This window comes from Carcharodon carcharias, chromosome 16 (genome assembly GCF_017639515.1).
Source record: "Carcharodon carcharias isolate sCarCar2 chromosome 16, sCarCar2.pri, whole genome shotgun sequence".
NCBI lineage: Eukaryota > Metazoa > Chordata > Chondrichthyes > Lamniformes > Lamnidae > Carcharodon > Carcharodon carcharias.
In genome coordinates, this window is record NC_054482.1 from 5,696,041 (window position 1) to 5,714,680 (window position 18,640).

Below are 18,640 nucleotides of genomic sequence, written 5' to 3' on the forward strand. Positions count from 1 at the left end.
CCAAGCCGAGTCGCGTTTTTTAAAAAAAAAGTTATAATTTTAGTATTGTTTGGTACCAGAGTTGCAAAAGAAAAAAAATCTGCTCCCCTTGTCAACAGCTCATCACCCCGTGCACCTTACTGCGCCTGATGGAGCGAACCAAGAGATCACATAATTAATTAAATGAATACAGATGTATGGGGTTTAGCCATTTTTGAGTTATGTTATTGTAGCCGGCCAATTACTGGTAATAGTGCCATTGAGCAGAGATAGATATGTAAATTTAACACCGTTTTCTCCCCCCTCAAATGGAAAAATAGCTCCTCAGCTCTTATGCACCTGCAGGTTTGCATAGAACTAGAGGAAGTGCATTATCCAACAAATGGAAAGAAAGTACTCCAACTTCAGAGCATGTTAATTGAATTCATTCAATGAAGCTTGGGTTATGTTTGAGCTTTTATCTGCCAGGTCGGGATGCACAGATAGAAGACTTCGGCATCAATTCATTATGCCGTGGTACTGCGTTTAGAAAGTGTTTACAGCTGTGCTGCAGGATACCTTATAGCTGCGGTTAGAAAATGGAGAAAGACGACCCCGGGATATAAAATTGCTATCCTGCTAAACCAATTTGACATCAATAAAGCTGCAAGAACATGCCAGTGTGCGGAAAAGATAATTCGCCTTCAGACGCATAGAAGATCCTGATGTTTAATGTTTGTTTGAATTTACATAAGGTCCTCATTAGATAGTCGTTAATTAGAGTTAAACACGCATTCATTAGTTGAATTTACTCGTCTCCTATTGGTTGGATTTATTACCTTAGAATAATATTTGCATACGTGTATTTTATTGTGTTCCATTAGTATCCATATGCAAGTGCAGGGAATAGAACCGAAATATATTCGGAACTGCCCCATAAAATGGCCACTTGTGCAAAACTTGTGCACGAGCTGATGAGATTTGATTAATAATAAACTGCGCAGTAGCATATAGAACAAAATGTTTCGGTGGCATCGACTTCCAGCACAGCATTTAAAACTGATCCCTGCATCAAAGAGCCCTGAACTTGGGGGTGTGAGTTGCGGGTCTATTTGGTTGTAACCTCATACAACAGCTTAATTCTGGAGTAATATTCATCCAGAGTATATTAGGTGTGATACGATTGGATAACATTGTCTGCTATTAGATCACATAACAATATGCTGGGGGCGAGAACGTGTTATGTAGTGAGAACACCCCTAGACAATTTGTAATGGCCATTAGCAGATTTACAGACACGGTCTTATCACAAAATCACCACTGTATTTCGAGACGTAATTTTCCTTTTTTTTTGCATTAACAATCTATTTTGAATGTATCGCTTGGATAATAATAGCAGTGAGGTGTGCTTTTGTTCCCTGCGGTAAGACCTTCTGTGTGAACGGTGATCCGGTGGGCAATGAGCGACTCTTGCTTTGCAATTGCATTTTACAAAAATTAAAGCAATAGAAATCATTGTTGAGAACGGTTAGCATGAGACAGCAATGTGAAAAACATCCGCAAGGGTAATGGGGATTTCCTTGAGAGTATTTCTGCGCACATGTAAAGCTATCATTGCTCTATTTATAAGCCATTGATTTCTGTACAAAACGACTAATTGCATTACTTACAGCAAATAACAGCCTTGCTGTACATACTATAGCGTGCCAGCAACAAACAAATCACTGCTTATTTCACTTGATTGACTTCATTTTCACATGAAATTGTGCCCTTATGAGCTAAACTCAGGCAATCTGGCTCGTGCACATACCCGCTAAGCAGCGCACACTGCTAATTGAATCTGTTTAAAAATAAAAGCTCCTCCACGTCGTAAATGTTCATCTTACAGCTGTAAGCAAGGGACAAAGAGGGGGCTTCAGTTAATTTACAGGTACGGTGCTGACTATGAGCTTGCATCTTGCTGGGGAAATTTAATCTGTATGGTTTGCACGCGATCTAACCGTTGTATGTGGGGATCCCAAGGGAGTTGAGAAGAGAAACTCCATAGACAGGAACCCCCCATATAGACCGGGCTATAGGTGTGATCAAACACGCGGCAGCTGGCACGGCCAAGACTAAAACAGCTAGTCAGAGGATTTGTTCTAAACCAATTAGTTTAAACTGTATATCAGGATAAGCATATGGGGTGTGAGGGAGAAGCAGAGAGAGGCAAAGATAGAAAAAGAGACAAAGACATATAGACAGACAGCCGTAAGAGACAGACTTGACAAAGGCGTTGGGGGGCTAAATTGAATTATTCCCATTAACGATAAATAAGGGTTGGCTTTTTCCAACCAGTGAACATTTGCGAAGGGGCATACGGTGTATTTTTTAGTTATGTACCAGGCCAGTTTGAAATACAGTTAGCAATTCTTTGGAACTCGATTAGGTGCTGCCAACGAACAAATCCAGCCAGTATATGACCAGAAGTCGGCCTGTTTTCGGTATAATCCTGGACCGTGTGTCTTCATCATAAAACTGCCAAAGTTCTGGTGCCTTTTCTTTAAAAATAAAGTAAGGCGGTGCGCATTCACAAACAGGATTTAGATTTGCGAGTGGGAGGCGGAGGAATATACTCATTCGATCGAATTATGTTTAAAAATTGCATTTTTAAAAGATGCGTTTAAAGCCATTTACCTGGCCAATTAACCAGTCGCTTAACACTTGCAACGCCCACGGCCCGTGTAAAAAGGTTAAAGAAATGATCAATTTTCGAATATTTCCAGCAGAGAGGGTATCAATTATGACGATAAACAACAAACGTATATTTCAGCATATTTCAGTGCGATCGCTTTAAATTCCAAATATAGAGCATCTGTTTTGGTGTCATTACAACTGTTATAAGATATAATCAACAAGGGAAAGGAGGTAGATTCAAATCAGAAATCTGTACGCTTTCGCGTCAGGCGTGTATTTATACGTTGGAATCCGATACAAGCGAGTATTGAAATCCATCTGTCGCTCACGTTTACTGATCCAGATTCTTTTACCATCTTTTCCATACCTGTGCAGCTCTCCACGTGGATTTTAACACCTCTCCAAATCGGAAGGTATTTTAACACTAGACTAGACAGAAGATTGGGTCCTTTTTTGTTTTACCAAGATTATGGAATTTGAACAAAATAGGTCCCAGATACCAGGTTTAGGGCGATATTACTGATTAAATACAGGCGTGTGTTGTTGGGGCCGCAATCCGCGGAGACCTGTGGTTTTGTATTTTCGAATCAGATTTGTGGTCACCCCCTCGTGGGGCGTATGCTTTGGCAGGAGTTTCAGGAGGCTTGAATTCGAAGGTATTCCCAATGTTGAGGGCCTTTTAAACTGGGACCAGGTTTGTTTGAGCCATCGGCTAAAATCTCCACCCATGTCTTCGCTACCAGTGCGCACTAATACCAAATCTCGTGTGGTCACCGAATGATTCCGTGCCTATGAATGGTAGGTAGTGTTAATAATGTAATTTAAAGGTAGGAATTTGAAAGTTTATATTGACTTTTAGACGCACGTGCGTTCTCACGCAAGCGAGCACCCTCTCTGGGAAACTGGCTGAATGAACACCAACCCACACAAAACAAAACGCAATGTTTAACAATGGACATTGCACCCCCCCCCCCAACCCCTCCCTTGCAGATCACCCTGTGAACAGTTTAACTTCCAAACTGAGAGTTGCAGAGGGTGCTGAGAATAGTTTTGTTCATGTCAAAATTCCAGACATTTGAGTAATTGCAGCAAGACGGAGTGATCTATTAATCAAACGGGGGCGTGGTGGGGGAGGGTGGGGGTGGTGCGGGGTGGGGGTCACTCCTATCCCGGAGAGTTACGAGTTATGTTTATAAATGTTTATATCGTGCATGCCATGGATTCAAAAATACCTCCCGATTAGCCACAGGAGGAGGGAGAAAAACGACCATGTGAACCTACACAGTAAAATCTCTCACTTGCTTTTCGACTGGAAGCTGGGAGGCTATTTGCTGTGGAGTTTAACATTTCAAAATCAGTGCTGCTGCCGTTTGAGCGGATGTCAGTGAACGGGGTGGTGACGTCGACGTGTCGGGGGGTGGGGGGGGGGGGGGTGGTGGTGGTGCTGGGCTTTTTTTTTGGACGGTTCTTTTTTTTTTCTGTCTAATGTTGGCAGTGGCGACTGATTTTCACAGCGGAGCTGTCACTCTGTGCGACCACATAACAATAAAATGCTTTGAACTTCAGGACAATACTGACCTGAGAAACGCGGCGCTGGACTGATTTCCTTTCTGGGCCCAAATGACCTTTAAAATCGTGGCTGCTTTACTGGGAGTGGAGAGAGGAGGGAGGGAGGGAGGGAAGGAGGGAGGTGGTGAGTGGTGTGTGTGGAAAGAAAAGCTGCCTCCTCAAGCAAAGACCATTCATTCTCTTTCTAGACGACCCAAAATGTATCACTAGACTCATCGAAAGATTGTTTATTAAAAAAATTAACAACTCAAAAACACTTCAAAGAGATCTGATCTACATTTCTTTTTTTTCCCCAAAATGTAGCGACTGTTTTGCAGGAAAGGTTGTAATATCACCCACGGTCCGTTGTCGGGAACAACTGCTCTCGTTTGCATGCAGACTGATATTTCCCTGTGCAGGTTAATTCGTATTTGTACAAAGCAAAGTTTTTTTTTTGCGCGCTCCTAATTGAAAATGCATTATCCTATTGAAGAATACCTGTTGCTTTGGAGAGAGATAAAGGAAGCTCACATTTCTCACTTCGCCCAATCGGAAAGTGGCATAAACTAACCACATTGGAAAATCGAATCCGCCCGGAGCTGTCATTGACCGTCCGTCAATAGCCAATGAAAAGCGTATGACAGGCCTTTGTAATGAAAAGGATTAGGTGGCAGTCTATCGAACTCCTCCTACCAAATTATCCGACTGTGCCCTGGCGAGAGGCTGCAACAAATCGGCAAAACTGTGTGCTCCCAGCCAGCAAGATCCAATCGGATCAGCAAGGACTTCGAGCTACGGAGTCTAACATCATTGTTTACCCATTATTTCGAACTAATCTGCAGGGATTCCCTCTCTCAAAAGCCTTGGTACTACATGGTCCCCAGCAGCAGCGAGTAATGCCAGTTTACCCCGCGCCCTGACGGACTGTGTTGTTGTATTCCCCATAAGAGATTAGCACTTTATTTTTCTCTCTCTCTCTCTCTTCTCTCTCTCTTCTCTAATTGTCTTGTGGCAGTGTATTCCATGGTTTAAGCTGGGGTCTGTATGGAAGTACTAAGAACCAGGTCCGAGGAAGACACGTGTACTTTCCGTCAATCAGCAATGCTTTTCCATGGAATCTCCGGGGGCGAGATACAGGGGATCATGGAGGAAATGCAGAGGAGATCCAAGACAGATTCCCGGCTCGCCAAAGGAGTGCAGATGAACGGAAGGGAAACGGTAAGAGCGAAAACAAAACAAAACAACAACAAAATACTTCTGACAAACACACACACACACACACACACACAGACACACACAGAGTTAACTTCCTTCCTTAACCCTGAGCAGTTCTCGCGCAGCAGATGATGAGAGATTCGGTTCAGCTATTTTTTTTGTTGTTCACGGAAATATCTCCGTTACATTGAATAGACGACGGCGTGATTTTTAACCCATCGCTCTGACCAAAAGAGACTTGGGTCTGACCGCCGGTTTACTCTGCTGCATTTCACTGCACACGCGAAATTCAAACATTTACACGAAACACATTTTAAAATTAGAACCAATCGCCTTGTGAATTGATGCAGCTCTCAGCTTCTTGTCGCCACTTGACCCGCTCCTCGGGCTGACAACAACATTGTAGCCAATGAATTAAATCCCAATTAAATGTCCAGATTTCACATTGAGGAATGGCGAAAGGGAAATTGCGTTTACAAGGCCGATCATTTAGCGACCCTTTTTTTTAGCAAAAGGGACCCACGCTTTATACAAATGAGCGCGCGTTAGATTTATTTTACTAAATTGTTCAGCAGAGGGGACTTTAAACTTGCTCCTCGTTTGTGAAATCTGATAACTTTGGATTCTGAACGGTTGCGGGAGAAGAGGGAAGGGTGGGCTGCGGGGAAGCTGTTAATCGGCTCCAGCAAACGAAACACACAAAAAACCCTGACCTGCAAAACGCTGGAAGTATTTTGTTTCGTGCGAATCGAACGCGCTTGCTTCCCTTTCCTGTTTGTTAGCCTTGTGCAACCTGTGTTATATGCATTTGATCATGGCGACCTTTTAACTTGACATTCACCGGTTGTTTGTTAAAACTCTTGTTTGCAGACCATGCCTTCTATGAACTCGGATAAACCCGCCTTGTGCGCTGGCTGCGGTGGTAAGATAGCAGATAGATATTACCTGCTGGCTGTAGACAAACAGTGGCACCTAAGGTGTCTCAAGTGCTGTGAATGTAAACTCGCTCTGGAGTCAGAATTAACTTGTTTCGCTAAGGATGGCAGCATTTACTGTAAGGAGGATTACTACAGGTAATCACAGTCACACGCCTGATTCAGGCTCGGGAAAAAAAAAGCCGTGCAATTTTCCCCTGCTACTGGTGCGCACGTAAATATTATTAACGCACGACTTACATTCGTGATCACATTAGTGTCGTATTTTATCTGTGCTGCAGCTGAGGCGTATTTATTTCCCAACGATCCGCTACTACCCCAATCCGTTCAGTTTTACATATGTGGCCAACTCGTTATCCCTTCACGTTGAAACCGGAGCAGAAGTTGGGCCCCTTCGTCTGTTAAGGCTGTCGGAATAATTCCGAATCGCCGTTAAAATAGACGGGAAATGGTTGCGGTGCTTTGACAGGGAAACTGTGGCTTTTTCTTTGGTTCTTTGCTGAATAGTTCCCTATCGGCCTGTACGTCACCCTGGGGAAGGATGCAGAGATTTAAACTGTAACTCGGTTCTTTGCTTATTATTATGTAACCAGGATATCTATTCCTGCACGTTTGCTAATGTGTTGTTTCGTCTGAGGGTGAAGGTCCCTCGAAATAAACCAGATCTCGCCCCCTCCCCCCCAAAAAACTGCTACAGCAGAGTGACAAGCGGCAACAGACAGCACTGAGTCCTTTAACACAGTGTGACAACGAAATCGGCCCACTGACCATGGAAAGTCCTGAGGCCAATTTTGCCATATCATTGGTTCATAAAAATATGATTATTAATTACTTGAAAATGAAGAGATCAGCCAGCGTCGGCCGCACATCTAAATGATATTTGCCCAGCAGGATCAGGGAGTTGGGTCGCTTCTGCTCATTTACTGAGTGTTCGGATGTGAAGAAATGTGGCCATTTCAACTGCAGTGAGTGAGGAAAGAGAGCTTCAAGTTGCATGCACGTTCCAAGTCACGTTAACATGCTTAGTTGGCAATTGGTCAATCCGATATTCAAGCCCCTTACCAATTACATCCTTTTTCACATTATGCAGATTTATATGCAACAGAATTTACCGCTGATCATGAAACTAAAGTTCTTGAAGGGTGAGCACGAGTTCACGTGATGTAGACGATGTGGCCCATGTTGTTGAGATGCGAAAAGTTGCAACCCCCGCTATTAAATATTAATAGATCAGTGCCATTGATTGTTGTCCTTTAACGGTGATTTTTTTTTTTGTCGACGATTGTGTTTTTTTTTTCCCGTCCTGTCGCATAACGTGAGTCTGTTGCTAAACCCTGGTGCCCTGTGTTTTTGCAGGAGGTTTTCTGTACAACGCTGCTCCCGCTGTCACCTCGGAATATCCGCCTCCGAAATGGTTATGCGAGCCAGGGACTCAGTGTATCACTTGAGCTGTTTCACGTGTACGACTTGCAACAAAACACTAACCACAGGCGATCATTTCGGCATGAAAGATAACTTGGTTTACTGCAGAGTTCACTTCGAGTCCCTGATGCAGGGAGACTATCACACGCAACTGAACTACACGGAGCTGGCTGCAAAGAGTGCGGGTCTCGGTTTGCCTTACTTCAACGGAACAGGCGCTGTTCAGAAGGGACGTCCCAGGAAAAGGAAGAGTTCTGCCCTCGGAGTTGATATCCCAACTTACAATCCAGGTGGGGGGAAAACAAACAAACAAAAAAAATAATAACACTGGTCAGGAAAAGTGACATGTAAAGAGCAACAACTGATGCAGCGAAGACTTCAGTGCTGCAAGTTGAAATATAAGCAAAAGGCCAACAACTGTAGGCCAGATGTGTCCACAGTGCAGCAACATATTGAAAGCTTTCTTTTTTTAACGTTTAAAATTCCGCCAACACTGATCCGAAATGATATTCAGGACGGTTTTGCAAATCACCCCATTTTGTTTCAAAGGCCCACTAACCTTGGACCTAAATAATGCTGCAAAAACCTATAAGCCGAAGCTCAGAATTGCTTGGTTCCTGTCGGCTGCATCGTACCGAGGCCTAAGGCAAAATGTTCTAACAAGTTATCCGCAGGAGTTTCTTCCCGGTAAACCTCTTTAAGCGTTTTAATTGGACTAATCGCGCTGTCGTACAGGACAACTTCCTGTATTTCGTGGCTCAAAAAAACATTCGGTAGATTTCGATTTTTTTTTTCCAAAAATTAAGTCAACATGATTTCATGCTATTTTTCGGGAAAAAAGGGAATAAATACTTTGCAGTTGTTTCTTAATTGCGATTTTTTTTCTCTCAAAGCGGTTTGGCGCGCATTCGAGATTCTGATGTTCAAATGAATGGAAGAAGAATCACGTAATCTGGAGGTTAATTGTTTTGTGTTAATTAGACGTGACATAGGAATCCCTGGTTTCCAGTCACGCATAAATCACCACTTACGCGCTCAAACCCCACCGTAAATCCACCTTGAACTAACATACTGTATATATTCATTGGTGTGTCCAAATTAGTCTTCGGCTTTCACTCTAGGACCAACGAAAATGAACCTATCCAACCTTAAATATGTTTATATATTTAGTGCTAAAAGTCTTTGAAAAAATATTGTCTTCTCTTCGCGTGAAAATGACGATTTTACCAAATATCAACAATGGAATCGCTTTGTTAGTTGGTATTCTTTATGTCATGGTTACTGTTGACTGGGATGTTTTTAATGCGATCAGATTGTGAACCCGAAGTCGTCCATGCTAATTCACGCAGCTGTAACCGGAATTCGTTTAAATTTACCCATAACTTGAGGCTCTATCCCTTGGCTAGATATGAGTTGTCAGGGCATGGAATGGGATTCATATGTGATATTCAATAATCCCGAGTAACCTTAGAAAATGTGTAGATTGTCTAGCTGCAGTCTTTCACTGGGCACAATCGTATACATATTCTGCACCCGCCCCACAAAAGGGAATCTCAGTCGGTTTGGATACCAGAATCATTACTTTAAAACACTGCAGCATTTCGCCAGCCAGAAAGTTCATCTCGCAAATATCGCATTTTAGCAAGTAAAAAAAATTGGTGTTGACATGATTCGGGTGGATCGCTGTTAGCTGGAATGTCTGTTAATTTTATTGTAAAATTAGATAACGGCGCGTAATACAAGCCTTCGCACAGAACGCCACGAATCATTCAATAATTCCACATAATCATTTTACAGTGGTAGAAAGAAATGTGAGATCGTGTTCGCTCTCTTAAACCACGGATGGTGTACATTAAAAAAATAATGTTTCCTTTTCTTCCTTGAGTATAACAGCATAATGGGCAGAAAAGAGACCTTATGTTTCTAAAAAAAAATAAGTCTTGCATTTACGGTTAAGATTCCTGAACAGTTATCCAGACTGAGAAGTGTACCCGTACCTAAGAGTGGTTCGTGGGAATCAGTGTATAATAATTGGGACAGCATTTGCAAAACTTCTACTTCTGACGGTCGCGCTGAGTTAAAATTAAAAGCGGCGGATAGACTCACCGAAATCGATTCGTCCCATGGGTTTGGTGTCAAATATGCTCCTGAACCCAAACCACAAAGGCCAATGCTTTTTTTTTGTTTTCAAACTATTTGTAACATAATATTTTGAGGAGGGCTTTTAAAAAGTTTGAGTTGAAATTCCTGGGAGCTGGTAATCGTTTCTATGGGAATAGTTGAAGGCGGCGTTAATAAGGAATTTCAAATATTGTGCAGTCAACAGAACCCCCCCCCCCCCACCCAACCACCCCCACCGCCCCTCATCTAATTGACATGGAGAACAATTTGATGTATTGGAACCAGGGATAAGAGTTTAGCGCCCTCTAGTGAAGAGGAGTAGATGACAGGATGGTGAAGATGAACAGTGAAGGGGGGAAGAATCCTGTTGCCCCGGTGTGAGAGATAATTAATAAGCAGCACTGTTTATCCTAGGGTGTAACGAAAACGACGCGGACCATTTGGAAAGGGAGCAACAGTCCTACCCGCCAACCCAGAAAACCAAGCGCATGCGCACATCCTTCAAACACCACCAGCTTCGCACCATGAAGTCCTACTTCGCCATAAATCATAACCCAGATGCGAAAGATCTAAAACAGCTTGCTCAAAAAACTGGGCTCACCAAAAGAGTTTTGCAGGTAAGAGAGTTCGTATTTATCTAGAGAATGTTATGCACTGTAAACCCTCTGATTCACCCCCCCCCCCCTCCACCCACCACACCTTTTAATGCTCTATATTTATCAATCGGAAAACTCTTAACATTTTTCATTCCGAAACACTGACACTTGGGACGTGGTAGAGTCTGGTCGGGCCAAATGAGTTAAACCAAGAGCTGAAAAGAGTTAAGGGGTGGTGGTATACCACGAGGGTTTACAGTGGAGAGTCACTGTCTATGTTTCATCCACTCAGATACCATACACGTTAGATTAGTGACATGATGTTTATGTGGCAGCTTGAACACTCGTAAGCATCTTACCTGATCACCGAATGGATCACATTTTATAATTATCTATAGATAACTGAACATGAAGAGAAGGCACGCTGCACACTACTTTGCCAATAAATACACCATTCAGAACAAATATTAACCACATGAGAATGTCCTAAAATGACAATTTTTCAAACTCGTTAACATTCAGTACAAAAATACAACTTTAATCAGCGCATTCCCAAAATAAAATCTCAAAATTGAGTCTTGATTTTAAATAGCCAGTTACATCCAATGCATTATAAAATGGTCAACCCGCACAGTTGGGGGGAGGTTGGGGGGTGGGGTGGGGGTGGGGGAGGGGGTGGGGGTTGGTGGGCAGAGGCTGAAATGATCTTCACTGTTACTGGATGGGGAAAAACCATCCCGTCAAGTACAGTAGCTAAGCACAGGGAGATACTGTCTGACGTTTCATTGCCTGAATTAACTCTACCATTGATTTAATGTTCCATTGTGTTGTTTTAATACTTAATGGGATGAAAAATCGGGAGAAACAGGTTAGCAGAGTAAACATTCCTCCAAAACCCACACCACCCTGGTGCACACCATAATTACCATGATGCTTTTAGTGGATGCAACATACGACTTGAATAAACTCATCTTACGTTTTAATCATTTTAGTTGATAACTCGTTAAATAAGCAGTTTTGTTTGTGTGCGGTGTTCTGAGCTTGTTCCTAGTATTGTGCAGGGAAGTCAATGGTATTAAATGTAACCAGTTTCTGTTTGCATTGTCACAATCAGCATTCCCCAGTCCATTTAATGCTGGTCTATTTAATTCTGCATAGTATTAGCTGTTTTAAAAATCATTTATCTTTATATATATATCTATATATCTATATATCTATATCGATAATTTGTGGTTTGTGATTAGATAAAAGGATCAAATAATCGGTAAAAAGATTACATGGGATTGGTTTGCAGGTTTGGTTTCAAAACGCAAGAGCCAAATTCAGAAGGAACCTTTTGCGACAGGAGAATGGGGGTGTTGATAAACCTGACGGCACAGCACTTCCTGCCCCGCCCCCAGCCGACAGGTCCGGCGCCGCTCTAAGTCCAAGCAGCACTTCGACCACTTTAACAGACTTGACCAATCCCACTCTGTCAGTAGTGACGTCTGTGACCACTAACCTGGACGTGCACGAATCCGGGAGTCCGTCACAAACTACCTTAACGAACCTTTTCTAACATTTTTTTAGCAGATTCCTTTACAACAGAACAAAACAAAACAAAACAAAACAAAAAAAAAAATCCCTGGGAAGTATATAAAAAAAAGACAAAAATAAAACAGATCCTGTTGTTGTGTAGGATGATTTTGTTAAATAACTGATATGAATATATATTTTTTGTTTATTGACGAATTCTAGTTTACAGCAGTAGAAAAAAGAGCAGTTTACAAACTTTAAATGTCAATGGACTGTGCAGTGGTGACTGCGCATGCTCGAATATAATTCCCGCTTCCAGTGATATTTTTTTCCTAAAAACTTCCAGATTAAAAAGTTTAAAGCTCCGTTAATCTTACACTTCAGTTTTCCTCGACACTGGTCATGTAAACATACATTTTTTTTTTTACTTCTGCTAAACTTACCCACCATATTTATTACTGTCTCTACAACTGCAGGGTTGTCTTTAGGGAGAGGGAGACAAAAGACAAATTAAGTTTTTGGTAGAGCTACTTTCATGCGCATTCACCAGTGAACATCTGTTCAGGCTACGCGTTATTGTCATATGTACTGGTACCAACAATACTAAATAAAACTCGCCAATATTTTAAAACTATCGTTCTTTGGCAGAACGAAACATGGTACTGGGTCTACTTTACTGAAGTCGGATCCATCACAGCTTTATCATGTGCCTTATGATTATATCTGAAGAAAGTCTGTGACGTGGTGTAGATTCGTGTTCCCTTGTTTGGAAAAAAAAATCAATGCCCTTCTGACACCTCACAAGTTTTGTATTGTTACCTCCTTTTCTGATAACTTTTTAATGGGAAAACTGTTTTTTTTAAAGAGGAAGGTGGTTGGACTTGTCCTGGGAGGCAACCCATGGACACTGTCTCACTAGAGTAGTTGGTATTCCCGATGTTAAGTACATTCGAGGTCCTTCTGTTGAACTTCGTGTTTATAATTAGTACAGTAAGTGGTTTGATGAGATTGTTGATGTTACTTTGTTTTAAAATGAAACCATTGTACAGGCGCGTTCTCCCCATTAATATTTATGGACCAAACGTTTGTGATATCTTATTAAAATTGTGTGATTAAAGCAGTTTGTTTGATCGTTTTCAGTTTAGCCTTCTTTCATTCGGCGCTTATAATACGATATCAAATAAGTTCCTCATGCTGTGTCTATGTGCATTACCTATGGACGAAATACCAAAACGATGTAAAACTCGTTTGAAACCAGAAAAATGCGGTAATAATACAAAAAAAGGGTAGACGTAGTGACATAACACCTTTTATTTTAAAAAAAACTGAATAAATCAGGATCTAAACATTTTATCAGTTCAAGCTAAAAGCACTAATGTAATGAAAAGTGCCTGAAATAAATACACAACACATAAAAGCGAGAACACGGGACTTCTTTCAGGAGTTATAGATTGTATGTTTATACCAGCATTGCTTTGCAACGATCTCTATTTTTTCAAGTGTCTATTTACGACTCTAGAATGCCCGCTTAAATTAAATGAAAGATATTTCAGGGACAAAAACATAGGGAAACAATTGTGTTTTAAAATGGCAAATGAAACACGACTGTATATCATCAAGAAGAAAATGTTCAAGGAAGGTCAGGTTGTGGACGAGAGATTCCTAAAACGGCTTAGAGTTTAAATATTCGCTCTCAAGTAGGATAGGGGCACCACAAGTTGTCATTTTTTTTTAAAAAAAGGAGGGGGGTGGGGGGGGGGGGGGAATATAAACCGCCAGATTCAGGGAAGACTAAAGCCAAATAGTCAACATCCAAACGATGAAAATTTACCTTTCAAAATAGTTTTTCACGAAACGTTAGAAGTATTTTCCTTGTTAAACAAACATAACAAAAAGACCCCGAAAGGACAGGTTGCTCTGTAGTTTAATGAACTGTTACTATGATTTCTTTCAGGGAGAACAAATCTTGGGGCATTACAGCCACACTTCCCGACGTTTGAAAATTCCCTAGGTATTTTAAGAAGGGGAAAGGTTGATCGGAATTCAACAGCAGTGAAGACAAAGACTATATTAACACACAATTAAATATCCTAAAACTTTACTCAGATACATAATTACAATAAGCCTCCAAAATGTCATTTGCTTGAATGTTTAAGCTAATGTAGGACGCAACGTGTTGTATTTTTTTTACTTTTAAGCTGTCAGTGGACATACATGTAGAGAAAACATTAAGTATGCGCTGGACTGAATTTGAAAGATTTAGGATGTGATTAGAACAGGCCAATCTGATTTCCATCGCACAGCCAAGCTGACTAATAAATTAACAGTTTTTTTTCGGACATCAAACGCAAAGGCTTTGTCTGTATCCTACAATTCTAAGTGTATAATTAATTTGATATCCATTTGTAATGTGGAGACTTGGATAAGATGATTATAAGCGACATTCCTATAACAGGGATTATCGATGTAAGGTATTTTGAGTCTAAATTCGCAAGTCCTTCAAGCCCCACAGGCAACATTTTGGTGTTTCTGGTTGTAAAACAAAATTGAGAAACATTGTGCATGCTATTATAATACTTTTCTCTAAATTCTTTTAAATATCAAAGGGTCCAATGTAATATTGTCAGTACTGTTCTTGGGTGATGTATACATTTTCATTGGTTGATGTTAATTGTAATAAACAGCTTTCAGTATTGAACGAGTTCGCTTGCTTAATGCAACAAATGATTTTTTTCTCTCTCGAAGTGGGATTTTTTTTATATACAAGATGCCACACGGACTGAATTAACATATGTTTTGAATAAATTGTTACCTTCCTGTACAAACGACCGGTTAATTTATTGGAACTACTATCCACGACATTGTTTTTTTTCCCCCTTTCTCTTAAAATACTGGTATCTGTCCTCCGAACTTGAAACAAAACAATGGGACACCAGCACTCATGGAGACTGACTGTATTGAGGAGATTGCCCACGTATTCATTACATAATGCACATCTTTACTTGAGAGTACCACCGATTTCTCCTGGTTTGCGACCGTGCCGATGTTATACAGTGATTAACATAAAGGAGCAAATTGTAAATCTCTTAAGTAGAGAAAAGGAAGAACCTGGAAATAATAATTAAAAAAAAAACAATAGGAACTCCAAGGGCTGTGCTATTTTGCTTTTAAAACGTACGAACACATTACCAGGGAAAAGGGAGAAGCTGTGTACGGCACAAAGCCGTGTTGGGTGGCGGTGCGCTTTATGTATCCACAGCCCTATTACAAAGTTCATTTGTCAGCTCAAATATCCACACAAAACACTTCCTGCTTGTATTTTGTAACGAACATAAAACCCAGCTAGAACACTACCAATCTGTCAAAAGAAAAACTTACGCAAACCGAAATGCTACTGGTGGGAAACCAAGATCGCGGTCCAGATTAAAGTTCATCATCATTAATTCATCAAGCGTAGGGAACCTTGCAGTTAACCCGTTAGCGGGCAGGGCGGAATTGGAAACGGACCCGTTATCGTGTAGTCTCCGTTACATTAAACATTAGACATAAGGATTCGGTGTTAACTTTTGAACCCAGTCCATTTTCGTCCAAGGGATCAACTGCATTTCAAATTGGCGAAGCGCCACCAGTTGCCAGTTAGATGATTCAGTGTGACCTTGCGTTTGGAGACTAAACTAGTTGTCACACTTTATAGCAAACCATGCCTAATTGGGATACAGTTGTCCAACATCTTTCATTCACAATTTGTATGGAGAAAGGCCAGATGTTTTAACTTTTTTTTTAAAAAATGTGAAAATCCTGGAACTAAGCAATAGGCCCGCCAGCACCTGAAAGTAGAAAGTTTAAAAGAAAGTCAGACTTGCGATTACAATGTTTCCCGACCATGTGTGGACACGAATGCTCACGCAATTACAATGAATGGTCCTTCCCTGCAACAACACAGCGCCGAAAGAATTGCAGAACAACACTAACGGATTACCCTTCTGAATGGGCACCCAGTGTTTAACAACACAAAGTGAAAAGCGGCAGCATTCAATGCTTGCTACTATTATCACACAAGTTTTGAACATTTCACAGTCTCTCGCGTGCCAGTACTTGATTCTCGTGATTGTCAGGCAGGAGATCCAGTGGCGGATCCCACTGCTTTATGTCACAGCGGTGGATACAAGAGCAGGAACATTTGGGAATACCACGTAGCACAACAACTTTTTATAATGTCATCTTTCCGAAATGGATCTGAAATGATACAACCACCGCCCCCCCACACCCCTCCCCCCCCCACAAAGACTAGTCCAGTTTGATTTTCCTTGTTGTAGTCAACTGACTCCACATTGTCTCCTTCAGGATCCATTTCATTCAAAAGGTGATCAAGTTCAAACCTGTAGTCCTTTCGAATGAGCGTTGTTCGGATTTTGAGAGCGTATTCCTGGCGTTTTGCACCCTGCGTGTTTTGCAGCGTGTTAAAAGGGCCTAAACGCTACTTCAAATGAAAACCTGGAGCAATGAAATAGTCAGCGGCAAATCGCAGGTAACTGTGACCTGGGGCTCTCTGCACGATGCACCTTGGAAATAGCTTGAAGCCTGGTTGCTTGGGTCCGTTTTCCTGGTGTTGCTGTTAGGGTTTGCAGATAAGCAAAACATCACGATGCGACGGAGGAGATAAAACCTAACAATTGGAAATGATATTTGGAGTAACCCGCGCCTGTGCGGATTGAATAGCTTTATAATGATTTCAACAGTAATGCAAACAATGAAACTAAACTTCAGGCGCCGTTTCTTTTCGCGTTACACGTTGGAAACTGAGAGTTTCTCTGGTTTTATTCTCCATCACACAACGCATTACATGTAAAAAATGAGGAAATGTTTTAGAGCTAGTCCATTTTCACGCAAGTGTCACTCTAACTTCATTTGTCAAACTTACCAATCGAAAACCTCTCAGCTGAGACAGTGGGATAACATATAGCCCACAACATCTGAAGCCTCCTGTCGCCTTCCCAGCAGCAGATTAATGGCAGTTCACTCTTACCACCGGTGCCGAGAAAATAAATCAATTGAAAATCGTTCAGCAAAAAAAAAAAGTTGTAGACAGGGTATGGCAAAGGAACCGGCTCTAAATTTAGAACATAAACCAATCGATTACAACATTCACCATCTCCTTAATAGCAAAAAGCATTATATTCCCGCATGAATCCGTTAATGCTGGAGATACCGAGGGTCCAAAGTCTAGGAAAGCCCATTTTATATCGGACCGGGTTTACTTCCAAGTGAGAGACATTCATAACTTCATGGGCTCCCTGGTCGCCGGTAACTTTTGCGCGCTGGATGAGTCCGTATTTTATTTATGCCAAGGACCAGAGCTTACAGCCCGAAAATTGAGAGCGTTCCTCCTCAATTCCTGGCTCCACTTCAGTCCCAGATCTTTGGTCGCCCTGTGTGGATGGGGTGGAGGTGCTGAGAAGCCAGACACCTCGGGGTGGGTGGGTTGGGTGGGTCTTCTCTGCCGGGGCAAGAGCCAGGCTGGATATGGCCCATTAGGATGCTCACTCTGGCTTTTTGCCTCTCTTGAGCAGCCTTTTCCAAGCTCAGGTGGTCCTGGAGAAGGAGCATGTGGTGTCTACCATTGCACTTTGAGGCCTCCCATAACCGAGGGGGCGTTTGATGGTGAGTGTAAACAATATTGTGATTTAACTTATAACCTTGTTTTCTGATTTCATTCAAAAATGAACTTTGCTTGTTTTTGTTTGACAACTCCATAGTAGTTAAAGGAAAGGCAACCATCATCTAATCTATAGCACTTCTTGAGTGAGATGTGCTTTCCCAAAGCTAAAGGCCCCAAATTACTTAAGAGGGCATAATAATGCAACTTGTATACAGTCCCTACATTTCTGCACTGTGTTGCTAAATGCGTTGACTTTTGGTTTTTATTTTTTCCCACAGGCAGTCCAAATGTACCCTTTGCAATTGGAGCTGGCAAAGTAACTGGGAATCACAATCCAACGTGGCTCGAAATTCAGCAATATCATGTCCTCCCTCTACCCCACCACCCCTGACCCCCAACACAAACTCCTTTGTCTGCCAACCCTCCAGGAGTGCCCAAGATTCTCCAGCAATTGTTGATTAATCCTTGGGGTATGGCTTCAGTTATGTTGAACACTTTCAGTTATTGGTTATAAAAATATTGAAGATGGGGATGTGAAGTTTGTTTGACCCCAAATAAAACATGATCCAATCCATAACAAAGTGTCTTATCACTTTCTTTGCTCTGTGAAGATAGTGCAGCACAAGCCTGAATATGCTGGGCAACTAATGGTAGGAGCGTAGGGTTGCACTGGTTGGAGGCAAGAGATTATGTGATGAATCTTTCAGGAATAAATCCAAACAGAGTTGGCAATCCATGCCTCTCCACGAGACCAATGCACCAATAATGTGGAGTATCACTCCATGGTGGTGTAAAACCACAGAGAGGTAGGTATATAACCTTGGCATGGTGTTTAACTCCCGGTGTATAATCCCTGGTGAGGGTTGGGGGGGTGGGGGTGGGGAGGGAAGTACCTCCATGCTGATGGCAGGTGCAAATTATAACATCTGGAAGGGTTGGGTGGTGCATTATCTGTGAGGAGGGGGAATGAATAAAATTGTGGTGTGGTGTCTTAC

At 41.8% G+C, this 18,640-nt stretch overlaps 1 protein-coding gene across 5 annotated transcripts; it reads left to right on the forward strand.

Moving 5' to 3' along the window:
* Nucleotides 1-4,531: 4,531 nt before the first annotated feature.
* On the forward strand, nucleotides 4,532-17,974 carry lhx9 (LIM homeobox 9). 5 transcript variants are annotated; one of them, XM_041208954.1, is made up of 6 exons: nucleotides 4,532-4,601; nucleotides 5,198-5,400; nucleotides 6,268-6,470; nucleotides 7,689-8,044; nucleotides 10,290-10,492; nucleotides 11,766-12,029. In XM_041208954.1, the coding sequence occupies exons 2-6, from the start codon at nucleotides 5,227-5,229 to the stop codon at nucleotides 12,027-12,029; spliced, it is 1,200 nt and encodes a 399-aa protein (XP_041064888.1). In that variant the 5' UTR covers nucleotides 4,532-4,601; nucleotides 5,198-5,226. The 5 variants fall into 5 exon arrangements, with proteins under 5 accessions (XP_041064888.1, XP_041064890.1, XP_041064889.1 ...); XM_041208956.1 differs by lacking the exons at nucleotides 4,532-4,601; nucleotides 11,766-12,029 and adding an exon at nucleotides 17,924-17,974 and having other exon boundaries at nucleotides 4,883-5,400; XM_041208955.1 differs by lacking the exons at nucleotides 4,532-4,601; nucleotides 11,766-12,029 and adding an exon at nucleotides 13,941-14,679 and having other exon boundaries at nucleotides 4,883-5,400.
* The last annotated feature ends 666 nt before the right edge of the window (nucleotides 17,975-18,640 follow it).

Excerpts from the sequence above, each read along its gene's own strand:
- lhx9 (XM_041208957.1), top strand. The coding sequence starts at position 5,227 with ATGGAAGTACTAAGAACCAGGTCCGAGGAAGACACGTGTACTTTCCGT. Across the intron at positions 5,401-6,267 it reads AGATGAACGGAAGGGAAACG|ACCATGCCTTCTATGAACTC; the intron begins GTAAGAGCGAAA and ends TCTTGTTTGCAG. Across the intron at positions 6,471-7,688 it reads TGTAAGGAGGATTACTACAG|GAGGTTTTCTGTACAACGCT; the intron begins GTAATCACAGTC and ends GTGTTTTTGCAG.